General features: G+C 38.0%; 1 protein-coding gene across 1 annotated transcript; it reads left to right on the plus strand.

The window, feature by feature from the left end:
* Positions 1-2632: 2632 nt before the first annotated feature.
* On the plus strand, positions 2633-3368 carry LOC132871160 (gamma-crystallin M2-like). The gene is made up of 3 exons (XM_060905267.1): positions 2633-2641; positions 2757-3002; positions 3093-3368. The coding sequence occupies exons 1-3, from the start codon at positions 2633-2635 to the stop codon at positions 3366-3368; spliced, it is 531 nt and encodes a 176-aa protein (XP_060761250.1).
* Positions 3369-15434: the final 12066 nt, after the last annotated feature.

The following is a 15434-nucleotide window of genomic DNA, read 5'->3' on the forward strand; positions in this document are numbered from 1 at the left end:
GAAGATGCTCTCTGGCCTTTTGTCTTCTGCACACAATACATGATAGGGGATGAGTGAGAGAGAAGGATGGGAAAGGAAAGGAAAAGAAAGGGAGGGCAAAAGCAAGGAGACAGGACCACACACACCTCCACCAGATGACCACAGAGGAGTTGTTTATCTTCTTTTCGTAATGTATGCTACGGAAAGTGAGAATGATTCATAAAGTAGGTCTTATTTGGTGTGGGAAAGAAGCGCAGACTCTTAATATCCATTCTGAAGACTAGGCTGTGTTGGTCATAGCAGATATCACAAATTCTTATGCTGAGGATCAAAGTGACATCTCTTTGAACTTTGGTGAAAGGAAACCAGAGTCCTCAGATCAAACGGCAAATCAGAGATGAAGAATGACTTTAATATGATGTGTGTGTGTGTGTGTGTGTGTGTGTGTGTGTGAATGAGAGAGAAAGAGAGAGAGAGAGAGAGAGAGAGAGAAAGAAAGCTGCCATTAGCGTCTCGGTACAACATCAATTTCCTTTTACAGTAAGACTATTGTGCAATGTGTCTAATGAGGTTATGACAACTGCCTTGAGCAAGAAAGTGTGTGTAGAGAACTTATTCTATCTTATGCATGATGTCTGGCTGTGTTTATCATAAGTACATGTATTTCTATGACTGGTGCTGGTGTTGTAGTGAGTCAGCTCGAGCTCGTCTGGTCCGAAAGGCCTGGTCAAGCATGACTCATTCGCTTGGCCTCAGTGAGATCATTTTTCTAAAAAAAGAACGTTCCCAATTATATCTGTCCATTTCTCATCCTACATCCTCCCCTTTTCCTTTCGTTCCTTTTCTATTTGGATGCTCTCTCTCTCTCTTTCTCTCTCTCTCAAAGAAGAAGAAGAATGAAGGTCATTAGGACGCATAAACAGACAAACTAATCTCATCCTTGTCCACCATTTTATGAGATGAAAACGCTCTGGGTAAGAGAGTGGGTGGATTTATTTGAGGTCATTCAGGGAAGTGTGTGTGTGTGTGTTTGTGTGCGTGTGTTGACCTCCTTTAGACTTGACCTTCTGACTAGGGTTCAGCGTGTGTGCGTGTGTGTCTGCTCTGAGCAACAGATTCCATGTATGACTTGAAATTAGTGTGTTTTCAATTGACGCTTACAGTCAGATAAGATAATGAGTCACGATTAAAAGAGAAGCATAGCTACTGTTTCTACTCAGCAGTGATACTGATAAGAAACCTGACTGCTGCTCATCTCATTATCTCTAGCCGCTTTATCCTGTTCTACAGGGTCACAGGCAAGCTGGAGCCTATCCCAGCTGACTACGGGCGAAAGGCAGGGTACACCCTGGACAAGTCACCAGGTCATCACAGGGCTGACACATAGACTCAGACAACCATTCACACTCACACCTACGGTCAATTTAGAGTCACCAGTTAACCTAACCTGCATGTCTTTGGACTGTGGGGGAAACCGGAGCACCCGGAGGAAACCCACACGGACAACATGCAAACTCCACACAGAAAGGCCCTCGTCGGCCACGGGGCTCGAACCCGGACCTTCTTGCTGTGAGGCGACAGCGCTAACCACTACACCACCGTGCCGCCACTGCTGCTCATGTGAACATGAAATCAAGCTTGGCTCCCAAAATCGCTTTATTTCACTTAACTTGTTTAAAACTTTTCAATAACACTTTATTATTACATAAGGTTACATACACTGGGCCTACATAACACATTCTTAAGTGTTGCATAAATAAATATATCATAAAGTCATACTGATGAATTTGTGTATTGCTTATTTAAAAACCCATGAGATGACACTGTCAAAGGACAGCAAATCTCTGCTAGGGTTTGCACTTGTTTTTTTAATGAATATTCTACATCTTTTTTTTTCTTTCAAGAAACCCTTCCTGGAAAATCATATTACAAACACACTAGAATACATGCTTAAAGGACTCCATTTTGATGAGCAACAGCACTGCATCCCAGGTAAAAATCCAATCCAGCAAAAACTTTTTAATCTTACTGGAATGTACAACAGTAACAAACCCACAAGATTGGTAAATCTGTTCAAATATTAGTATACAGCTTTTGCTACTGACTATTAACAAAGAATTTGTTGTTTTGAAACAGTATGCATTCTTATTCAGTCTCATTTGCATTGTTTATTTGAAATTTACATTTAATATAAAATAAAGTGCATGGTAGAAAATAAGGGGGGAAATTCTGTCAGTTAATTAAATCAATAAGTCCATTGGTTATAACTGTGCAAAAAGCAGAACCATTTATGTCGTCAACACTGGATGAGATAAAAAGCATATTACTGAGCCAGGGCCAAAGGTCTTTCGGTGCACAACAGATACACTAATCCAGCATGTACAGAAAAAAAGGATACAGTACTGCTGCATTGTTTTGCCTGTAGCTCCAATTCTAAAGTTTTCTGGAGGCCGAATCAAATGGAAAGCCCTTCAGCTCTTTTTGGGTCTCTGTGCTATGTTGCTTGGTTAGCAGTTTATACAATAGATGGCACATGTCCTTTGGGTTTAGTATCAGGTATAAATACAAGGGGTTAAACCCAGCACAGTATCAGCTCACCCGTTGGAAACGGATTCGACAATCGAAGCATCTGTGTTGAACCCATTTTGAAATCATGGGCAGGGTAAGGGTCAAGCATGATGGCAATGATTTTGATAATTGACTCTACTGTTTTGTCCATTATCTTTGCTTAACTATACTATATGCCCCTTTTTTTGTTGTCGTTTTGACCCAAACAGGTCATCTTCTATGAGGACAGGAACTTCATGGGCCGCTCTTATGAGTGCAGCAGTGACTGTTCCGACATGTCCTCCTACCTGAGCCGCTGCCACTCGTGCAGGGTGGAGGGCGGCTGCTGGATGGTGTACGATCGCCCCAACTTCATGGGAAACCAATACTTCATCAGGAGGGGCGAGTACCCTGACTACATGAGCAACTGGGGCTGGGGCAGCAACTACATCAGGTCCTGCCGCATGATCCCCATGGTAAGCTGATCATCTCATGGTATACTAATGAACTATAATCCTGCCTCAGCAAACTATGCATAAATGTTATGTTCATCTTCGTCAAAACAGTACAGGGGCCCCTACAGAATGAGGATCTATGAGAGAGATAACTTCATGGGTCAGATGAATGAGATAACCGACGACTGCGACTCCATCATGGATCGCTACCACTGGTCTGGAGGGTGCCATTCATGCCATGTGATGGATGGCCACTGGCTCATGTACGAGCATCCCCACTACAGAGGCAGGATGTGGTACTTCAGGCCCGGAGAGTACCGTAACTTCAGGGACTACAGCAACATGAATTTCATGAGCGTGAGGCGCATCATGGATTCCTGGTATTGATAACCTCTAATATGAAAAGCAAACAATAATTTGAATAAACCCTCCACAAAAGCAGAATAATTTTCGCAGTCTGTTGTTTGTTTTCTTGAACATATATGCTCTTACTGGAAAGCTAAAATAGCCAGCATTATACAATGATGAATTATCTGATCTAAACCTCATCTTACACAGATTTATGGTTTATATGTACCGTAGTTAGAAAAGAGCTAGACAAAATTACAGTCAACTCCAGAACTACCACCATCTTTCAAAAAAAAATCACAACTGTGATTGTATAAAATAAGTAATAGAATATTAATTCAAATTTTTCATTTAAATAATTTGAGAAATTCATCTATCAAAATCTCACCTCATACAATATCGTCTCTCAAAACAGTGGCATTCCAGAAAGTTTGTTGCAGCCTTTGACTATATATGAGGGTTTTTTGCTATCCATCATCCAAAGCCAAAGGACTTTCAACACAAAAAGATAGTGTCTTGCAAAAGTATTCATCCCCCTTGGTGTTTATCATGTTTTGTCACATTAAAAGCTGGAATTAAAATGGATTTTTTGGGGGTTAGTGCCATTTAATTTATGCAACATGCCCACAACTTTAAAGGTAAAAATTGTTGTTTTATTGTGATACAAACAATCATTAAGATGAAAAAACAGAAATCTGGAGTGTGCATAGGTATTCACCCCCCAAAGTCAATAATAGAGCCAACCTTTTGCTGCAATTACAGCTGCAAGTCTCTTGGGGTATGTCTATATTAGCTTAGCACATCTAGCCACTGGGATTTTTGCCCATTCCTCAAGGCAAAACTGCTCCAACCCCTTCAAGTTAGATGGGTTGAGTTGGTGGACAGCAATCTTCAACTTATGCTACAGATTCGCAATTAGATTGAGGTCTGGGCTTTGATTAGGCCATTCCAAGACATTTAAATGTTTCCCTTTAAACCACTCCAGTGTAGCTTTAGCAGTATGTTTAGGGTCATTGTCCTGCTGGAATGTGAACCTACATCCCAGTTTCAAACCTCTGGCTGACTCAAACATGTTTTCCTCCAGAATTGCCCTGTATTTAGCGCCATCTATCTTTCCCTCAATCCTGACCAGCTTTCCTGTCCCTGCAGATGAAAAATATCCCCACAGCATGATGCTGCCACCACCATGCTTCACTGTAGGAATGGTGTTCTCAGGGTGTTGGGTTTGCGCCACACATGGTGTTTCCCATGATGGCCAAAAATATCAATTTTAGTCTCATTTGACGAGAGAATATTTTTCCATTTGTTTGGGGAGTCTGCCACATGCTGGTGGGCAAACTCCAAATGTGTTTTCTTCAGCAATGACTTTTTTCTGGCCACTCTTCCATAAAGCCCCACACTGTGGAGTGTACAGCTTAAAGTGGTCCTATGGACAGATACTCCCATCTTCAGTGTGAATCTTTGCAGCTCCTTCAGTGTTATTTTTGGTGTCTTTGTTGCATCTCTGATTAATGTCCTCTTTGCCCGGTCTGTGAGTTTTGGTGGGTGGCCTTCTCTTGTCAGGTTTGTAGTGGTGCTATATTCTTTCCATTTTGCTATAATGGATTTAATGGTCTTCCATGGGATATTCAAAGTTTGGGATATTTTTATAACCCAACCCTGATCTATACTTCTTCACAACTTTGTCTCTGACCTGTTTGGAGGCTCCTTGGTTTCCATGTTGCTTGCTTAGTAGTGTTGCAGAGTCAGGGTCCTTCCAGAACAGGTTGATTTATACAGACATCATGTGACAAATCATGTGACACTTTGATTGCACACAGGTGGATCTTAATCAACTAATTATGTGACTTATGAACTGAATTGGTTGGCCCAGCTCTTATTTAGGGGTTTCATACGAAAGGGGGTGAATACCTATGCACACTCCAGATTTCTGTTTTCTCATCTTAATTATTGTTTGTGTCACAATAAAACAACAATTTTCTCCTTTAAAGTTGTAGGCATGTTGTGTAAATTAAATGGTGCTAATCCTCCAAAAATCCATTTTAATTCCAGCTTGTAATGCGGCAAAACAGGACAAACACCAAAGGGAATGAATACTTTTGCAGGACACTTTACAGATGGTTGTTAATCTGTACAAGTCAGATAATGCAACTACATACGTACACACACACACACACACACACACATACATATATATATATATATATATATATATATATATATATATATATATATATATATATATATATATATATAGGTCTGTCTCAGAAACTGGTCTCTCATTTGGGACATTATGGTAAAAAATAAATTTTCAAATTTTACTATTTTTTTTGCATTTACTTAACACTCAATGTTTCTTTTGTCATGTTCCATAAGAATAAAGATAGCATCTTGCTTTATCTGACCTCCACTGTGGAAAATTTTAACGATGTTCTGAAGTTCACTCGCATAACATGGAAACACGTATGCATTTAAAAACCCTCTTTAATAACCAAGGAATATCTTTTTCTGTACATATATTTGTTTCTTTAAATGCAATTATTGGACAGAAAAACAAAAACATATTTGTTATTATTATTTTTAAATTTTACTCCTTAGTTTTGAATGTTCATCAGTTATCATACATTTTATTAAACTTTACTTTGTTGTGCCTGCAGGATGTCATGTAGATACACCCCTTATTTTGTACTAAATTATCAATTAGCATAATAATAATAATACACAGACAAAAGTTTGAAACTGTCACACAATATCCCATTGATTTATTCAATTATTTGCTTCTTTCATCACTAACGTAACATGGAAACACATTTTTTTTCTTTACTAGTTTCTTTTTACAGTGAAGATATCATTACTTATATCACATCTGAACAAGTTGCAGATTTATACACTGCATTAAAATGTAATCATTCTCACAACTTTAAGTTAAATTATATTTTGATTACAATTCAAATGTTTTTGTAAAATTGATTTACATATAAAATTACATCATGAAGAATTAAAGTCCCTCCTTCACAGATGAGTGAAAATATTGAATAAATTTCCTCTGTTTGATTGCTTGGGTTAAAAATGCCAAGTTATGATGACTGAATTGATTATTCACTTAAATATGAATAATATGATACATTTTGGGTATTTGATATGGCGAAATAGGACTGTTTGCTTACAAAATGACAGCGAATAAAATAAATAAATAAAATGAATAAAATGGATGAACTTTCCCTGCTCACCCGCTCACAGAGAGACTTCAGGGATGCTGCTGCTATCTGCCTAACTGAAACCTGGCTCGATGGAAGTTTCCCAGACTCTTCGCTACAACTACCCAGCTTCTCTTTTCATCGTGCAGATCGCACCACAAATTCACTGAAACAACGCGGGGGTGGTGTTGGCTGCTACATCAACAGCAACTGGTGTACTGACTACAAGATCTTGTCACAAACCTGCACCCCAGAGTTGGAGTCTCTCACGGTGATATGCAAGCCCTTCTACTCTCCAAGAGAATTCTTTGCCGTTGTCCTGATCATTGTTTACATCTCTCCCGACGCCTCTGCGCCCTCTGCCTTGCAACAACTGGCGGATCATATAATGGAGGTGGAAAACAGCAACCCAGATGCGGCTATGATCGCGCTGGGTGATTTTAACCACGTCACCCTGAAAAAAGTCTTACCCAGATACAAACCCCACACCCACATCGCCACCAGGTTGGATAAAACACTGGATCAGTGTTATTCTCCAATCCCCGAGGCTTTTCATGCTGTGGCCAGGGCCCCCTTGGGTAAGTCCGACCACAACTCTATTCTCTTGATTCCCAAATACCGTCAAAAACTGAAGGTATCTAAACCAACTGTCAAACACTTTAAGTGCTGGTCCCCACAGGCCATAGAAACATTACAAGACTGCTTGGACTCCACTGTTTGGAGCAACTTCTGGTCTGACGGCCAAGATGATATTGACTCCTTCACTGATACTGTCACAGCCTACATCCAATTCTGTGAGAGTGTCTGCATTCCTGTGAGAACTGTGACTGTCTTTAATAACAGTAAGCCCTGGTTTAATAATGAACTAAGACTGCTCTGTAGGAAGAAACACTCTGCCTTCAAATGTGGTGACATGACTAATTACAAAAAATTGAAATATGATTTTCAGCGAGCTGTGGTGAATGCCAAAGCTTCCTATAAAGCTAAACTTGAAAAAAAAAATTACAGGCAAATGATATTAAAGGTGTCTGGCAAGGGCTGCAGGACATCACTGACTTTAAAACAAAACATCATGCTCCAGTCAGCGACCCAGCCCTCCCTGATAAGCTTAATAATTTTTACTGCCGCTTTGACGACGGTGTTCAGCTGCCTGCCCCCTGTTACAAAGAACAAGGTGGCCCTCCACCCACTGTTTTTGAACATGACGTCAGAATTTTGTTGTGCCAGCAAAACACCAGGAAGGCATCTGGGCCTGATGGTGTGGCGTCTGCTACACTTAGACACTGTGCTGACCAACTCACCCCTGTCCTCACTTGTATTTTCAACTGGTCTCTCCAACTTGCTATTGTGCCTGCCTGTTTCAAATCTGCTGTGATTATCCCAGTCCCAAAGAAACATAAAATCACTTGTCTTAATGACTATAGGCCTGTTGCCCTAACATCTGTCATTATGAAAATCTTTGAGCGCCTGGTTTGTAAGCACCTGTCCAGCATTACCTTAGACCCCCAGCAATTTGCCTACAGAACAAATAGAAGCGTGGATGATGCAGTATCCCTCTGTTTGCACTCCATCCTCCAACATCTGGAATCGAAATGTACATATGCCCGTGTTCTCTTTGTTGATTTTAGCTCTGCATTCAACACCATTGTACCTGTAAAGTTGATTAACACTCTGCAAGAGCTGGGTGTCAGTACATCACTTTGTAGATGGATTTTTAATTTTCTGTGTGATAGAAAGCAGGTTGTTAGAATTGGTGACTACTTTTCACAGCCCATGCTCCAAAACATCGGAGCACCACAAGGTTGTGTCTTATCTCCTCTGTTGTACTCCCTATACACACATTTCTGTCAGTCTCACTCCAATTCAGTTTTGTTGTACAAGTTTGCAGACGATACATCAGTTGTTGGCCTCATCACAAACAAGGATGAATCTGACTACCGCAGGGAAGTGGACGAGCTGGTGGGTTGGTGTGATAGGAACAACCTGATTCTTAACATCTCTAAGACCAAGGAACTGGTCGTTGACTTTAGGAAAACCTCTGGCCCCCTCTCCACTCTCTCTATCAAGGGGGTGGAGGTGGAGAGGGTCACTCACTTCCAGTTCCTTGGGACTACTATTCATGAATCCTTATCATGGGACCTTAACATCAAGATCAGCAAAGCCCATCAGCGACTTCACTTCCTGCGGCAGCTCAGGAAGTTTAAAGTCAGTCAGACAGCCATGATTCATTTTTACAGAGCTACAATTGAAAGTGTTCTCACATTCTCCATCCTTGTCTGGTTCGGTAACACCACCTCATGGAACAAGACAAGGCTGGAAAGGGTTGTACGCAGAGCATCCAAAATCATAGGCGCCAACCTCCCCTCACTTTCCTCCCTCTTTTCATCGCGGTTAATTAGAAAGGCAAGAAAAATCATAGTTGACCCCTCCCACCCAGCACACCATCTTTTTAATCTCCTCCCATCAGGAAGGAGATATAGAAGTTTGAGAACCTCAACATCACGGTTTAGGGATAGCACATATCCACTAGTCATCAGACATCTGAACCTTCTCTGACTGCCATGATACGTAGCACTCTATATGCATGGTATGCACTTTACCATTGGAACACTCTAAGATGCACTTTATCATGCAACTTTAAATGCAACTTATTTTTAGCCATTATTGCTGTCCAATGACTACTGGGTACCCCACTACTGTTCACTGTCTTTGTCTGTTTTACCCATGGCTGTCTGCCCTTAGGTATGTGTTCTGTTGTTGTTTTTTTTCATATGTATTTGATGTTGGGGATGTGCCAAAACAAATTCCTATCAACTGTGTTGACATGGCAATAAACTATTGAATCTTGAAATATAAGCAGTATCAGTGATGCTGTTAAAAATGACCCTTTCAATAATGCATGCCATCAAAATGATCCATTTTCTCATCCCTATCGATTACATACAACAGGGATGAGAGTGGGTCCTGATGAAAAAAGCAAAAAATCTATAAAATGTCCTGAGGGTGTCAAAGGCACCCGAAGTAATAAGGGGGGGGGTCCAGGGGGACACCCCCCATGAAATTGTTTTCAAAATGAGACCTTACACACCCTATTTCCTGCAATCTGAGCTGTAGTTAATTAAAACACCTGATGCCTATTTTCATACTTATTGAAATAAAAACACTATTATATAGAACAATGTGTATCAAAATCAATATGTGTATTGCATTAATTTAAAATAATTTCTACATTTTATGGGGACTGGTTATTACTCATTGTCAACATCACTTGTTTTTCTAAAAAATGTCCATTAAAATTCATAGTTATTTACAGTTCCATTAATAATTCAAATTTTCATATATTCAATATATTGAATTAAATAAAAACATTTATATATCTTATAGAGACTGACCTTTTCCTAATGTCCACATTACTTGTATATGATTTCTTCACAATGTCTATTTAAACTTTAAAGTTATACAGTTATCAACACTGTCAGCTATAATTCAAATTATCATATATTCAATGTATTGAATCAAACAAATGCATATTTCATGGGGACTGTCTTCATCTTATTGTCCACATCACTTGTATGTTTTCTTCAAAAGGAAAATGTCTATTTACACTTTTTACAGTTAAAAGTTATTTACAGTTCCCAGTTATTTTTGAAACAAATTTTCATTAGATCATTTAGACTTCTTTTTCAGCTTCTTGGCCAAAGCCAAAAGCTTATCAGTCCTCTCTTTTTTCCTTTTTCTTTCGGTCCTCCTGTGTTTTTACATGCCCTAACCTAGTTCTCTTCTGCTCTCTCTCACACTCCTCTCTTGCTTTCCTTTTGCTTTGCTAAACTTGTTTTTTATACCAGCATCAATTTCACGTACCTTCGCTTCATCTCGCTTGTCAATAGTATTCAGCATTTTGAGAAAAAACGCCGATTAGAGGAATGTATTTTTGATATGCAGCTCACGAACATGTGTAAGTTTTGATAAAAGAAAACAGATGTGGGTATCTTTGTAAAAACTGTTTTGATTGTCTATTATAGTTTCAACATCGATTTTTTGACCAATAATAATGTAGATAATACGAATTTTACATCACATTCAACGAGATTAAACAAGACTAAAGATGGCGACTTACAAATAATGTGTAAACATCGTTGGAGTTAATTACGTTTGAACAACATGAAGGAACATACCCCAACCCCCCTCAATTAATAAAAAAAATTTCTCAATGGATTTGGCATAATATAAAAAGGTCGTTTTTTACTCAGAAAAATCAGAAATCCGCCGAAAAGCGGAAAACTCTCATCCCTGATACAAAGAACTACTGAGATATAGAATAAATATATGTGATTTTTCCTTGATATGAAATTTCAATCAATTTCGCCTATAATCTGTGAAAGAGGGGCTTTAAATACAAGGAGGCAGTGACAGGAACAACAGGCGTGGAGGCAGGCGAGTTGGCAGTGGCAGGAACCGCAGGTAAGTCAGCATTGACTGGAACAGATCGACCCGCGTAACAGAAAGGCCGCAAATGGAAGCATGATCAACTTCTGTTGGAGTGGAAAATTCCATTCTACACATGCAAATTGTTAATGTGTGTCCTTCCACGCACACAAATAACATGCTATGGTAAAAAATAGACCACAACTCATTTTATAGCTCAGAAATTCATACCGGTACAAGACCAGCTACCATCGTAACATATTCTGTAAGAAGCATATTCTATACCTAACTTTCAGCTTTCATTTTTAAAAAATCACAGATTTATAACTAAATTTTTATATGGCGTAGTGATTTTAAGTTACTACTTTTGGTGAGGTAGTGACCTTGACCCTGAGACTTTCCGTTTAGATCAAAACACACGATCGTATTGGTTTTGGGTATGCGGAAAATGGAGTTACGATGGTGATCAAATATTTTGCATGATGTTTTATTCTGGTTATGATTATTCTGTGAGTGCACCAATCCTTAGGTGTATAAAGTTAACAACTTAAAATACAATTAGTGATAACTGTAGACTTTTCAGTGGACTACAACCTTTTTAAGGGAATGCGATGTAGTCAACCATTTATCATGCCCCAGATCAAGCCGCCATTTTTCCACAAAGTTGCAGAATTTTTGCCAAATTCTGAATAGAGTATTCACATCAAAGATTTAGTTTTATCTGTATCATAGTAGTTTTATCTGTATCATCATTTTACTTCAAATTAAAACCAACATCAACATTCAAAACCATATAGTTTATTGACTGTGAGTATATTTAGTGGGGTACCCCAGTACCCAGTTTCTGAGACAGACCCATATATAAAAGTCATTAAAATAGAACAAGAAAGCATTTGACTTATCAGCTGGAGATCACAAATTCCAATGATGCTACAATCATCTATGGGGATACAAATAAGGACAAGTAGTTTCAAATTTTAAAAAGTGTGGAAGAATTGGACATTTGCCAAGATTTGGGGATAGAAGTATGTTGAGAGAAGTAGCACCTGAACTCTACCAAGCGTCACTGGAGCTACAATTGGAAACAGCTATTGTGGTCCGAGGAGACAAAATCAAACTTCTTGGTCATGCACACCATCTGGAAAAAGTAAAAAGAAGAAGAAAGCAGCTGCATACAAAGAAGATTCTCCAAACCTACTGTAAAATATAATGGATCATTCATCTTAGGTTAAACCCTCAACTTACCCTGCCTGGAGGTTAAACCTTTAGATTGGATCTTCCAACAAGAAGGTGACCCCAAATCAACCCAGAAATAGTTGCAGGACACAAAATCTGTTATATAATGGCCATCTCTGGGCTTATCTAGCTTGCTTGGTACAGACCAAACAAACTTTCCTTTAATTTGGGTCATTTTGTCAAATCTTGTATTCAGGATCTTCATCTTTATCCAGAGGAACAGTATGAGAACATGGTTTTACAATGATCCACACCAAAATTACATGAAAAGGATCCCTTTCATAAAGTTAGTTACATTTTGAATTATGTCATTTTTTGGCTCAAATTATATTTTAATTATGGCTCCAAAATGTGATCTAATCTAGTCCGTTGCCCGATATGCACCATTTACAGCACTGTGAGCAGAGAAAATGACAGACACAAAATTCAGCACATGATTCTTTGTGTTAATACCAAAACAAAGACCACCTTTATACTATTGTTTAATGCACATGCATTTGATTTCCTTTCAGTGGGTTAAATCCATTTGAAAGACAATGTTATCATTTCAATGTACCATAAACACTGGTCTAAAATAACTCAATAAGCATTAGTAGGAAAACCAGAAGCTGTTGAATTCAAGTTATGGGTATTGGCATACAAAAATGAGCCTTTAAAAAGTTCCAGAATTGTATGTTATTTTTTCTAATGTTATATTTTTATAATATCGTATAAAAATCCACTTTCAAGACCTGTAGATGAAAACCAATCCTTACTGATAACCAATAAGAACAAAGCACACCAGGTAAAATTCCTGTCCAATCAGAGAACAAAACAATTTGGCATCCTGTAAAATAGTTGGGGCATGCAACCAACTGAACCCAATCAAAATACCAAAAATGTCACCAAAAATCAATCACTGTTACAGAATTTAGCAAAGGAATTAGTGTGCAAATATTCTCTGGAATTGAAAAAGGTAATCTACTTGCACAAACCTAATAATATGAAGACACTTTAAGAGTTCTGCATGGTCCAAGATCATCGGAAAAAGTCTTCTCCAAACTTGTTATAATGATATAATCACATGAAAAGGCTCAGTACTGTTCTTCTCAATATTCTGATATCAATATTCCATTTCCTTGAATTGTAAAGATTATAATGAAATTATTAATGAACAGGAGCTCAGTATAATCTTAAAGCAGCTGCCATAGATCTTTCAGATATCAAAGCGCAAAGCTGGAATCCACCAAACCGTCCTGGATTATTCATTTCATTGGAAAGTTAGAATGAATATTCTAATGATAGTACATTAACCATATAGTTACTCTCTCTCTCTCTCTCTCTCTCTCTCTATATATATATATATATATATATATATATATATATATATATATATATATATATATATATATAATCTTCACATTCTGTTTTTATTTATGGTTTACGCAGTGTCCCAACTTTTTTGGAGTTAGGGTTGTAAATGCAAAGTATTGAAATGGTATATGGGTTGTTTTACAATCAGGGTATGCAAGCTAAAAATCACATTTAACACTTATTATCTTCAATATCAAAAGGCTTGACTAAATAAACTTGGTTGTTTATTGTAGCCCTGTGATAGCGCTATTTACCATGCAAAAAAAAATTTGGTGATAACGTTATTTTTGGTGAATGTATGGCAATATATGTCATATTTAGCAAAATTACTCGTGTCATTTAGAAAAAGTGCTTTTTTGACCACAGGTAGCTCCAAAAGGGATGCACTTAAATCATTCTTTATACCATAAAACAAATATTTGGTTCCATATCATTGGAAACATAGTTAAGTTTTAATGTTGAATGCCAGTAAGTTTTCAGACTATTTTGATCAAATTAGTATGTAATTGTGTCAAAAAAATGTCCTCTCTGAGACAGCTAATTTTTCAATATAAAATATCTAAAATGATTATTTTCATCCTAAAATGTGGTCAAGATATTGGGACATAAATATTAGTGACAACTAACACAAAGCTTACAGCCTTATATTTAAAAGCACTATGGAAGTAGTGGATTCTGAATTGTCAAAAAAAATGTCCTCTCTGAGAATCACTTCATTTGTTTCTCCCAGCCCTGCTTAAAGCTACACTTAATCTGGTTATAATACAAACTATTACACATGCCTATGTTCATATGTGTATTAATTTCCAAAAGTGCAGATTTGATGGTACAAGAACCAGTTTGAATCAATTTGAATTTTGGACCCCTGTGACACAAACTTTGTACCCTGATTGTAAAACAACCCTTATCAGAAAAAGTTGGGACAGGGCAACAAAAGACTGAAAAAGTTGTGTAATATGCTAAAAAAAAACCTAATTTGTTTAATTGGCAACAGGTCCGGAACATGATTGGATATAAAAAGAGCATCCCAAAGAAGCTGAGTCTCTCAGAAGTAAAGATGGGGAGGGGTTCACCACTCTGTGAAAGACTGTGTGGGCAAACAGTGTAACAGTTTAAGAATGATGTTCCTCAATATAAAATTGCAAACAATTTGGGGATCACACCATCGATGGCACATAATATCATTAAAAGATTCAGAGAATCTGGAGAAATCTCTGTATGCAAGAGACAAGGCTGAAAACTGACATTGGATGCCTGTGATCTTCAGGCCCTTAGGCGACACTGCATTAAAAGCAGACACGTGTCTGTAGTGGAAATCACTGTATGGGCTCAGGAACACTTCAGAAAACCATCGTCTGTGAAAACAGTTCATTACTGCATCCACAAATGCAAGTTAAAACCAGATATAAACAATATCCAGAAACCAGAGGTGGACAGTAACGAAGTACATTTACTTGAGTACTGTACTTAAGTACACTTTTTGAGTATCTGTACTTTACTTGAGTATTATTTTTTTTGGAAACTTATGACTTTAATTTCACTACATTTGAAAGACAAATATCGTACTTTTTACTCCACTACATTTTTATCAAGGTCTTCATTACTCATTACTATGAAGCGGCTTTGAAAGTGGATGTTCCTTTTCTTTTCTAAAATGTGGTTGGTTTTTTCACAGGTTATAATGAGACAGCCTATCAGTAATCACTAGGGTCACGTCACGTCCATAGACTGGATAAAATCAATTCAATGATTTCCCAGTAGCATTATTTGAACACGATCAGTTGATGGCAGAATGGAAGGAGGCGGTTCTTCTGGAGAATGTGTGCACCCATGGCTTTACCTGGAACCCATGTTTCAGTTTTCTGAAAGGATTAAAGATTTGTTTCATTTTAAA

Source organism: Neoarius graeffei, chromosome 23, assembly GCF_027579695.1.
Source record: "Neoarius graeffei isolate fNeoGra1 chromosome 23, fNeoGra1.pri, whole genome shotgun sequence".
In the NCBI taxonomy this organism is placed as follows: Eukaryota; Metazoa; Chordata; class Actinopteri; order Siluriformes; family Ariidae; genus Neoarius; species Neoarius graeffei.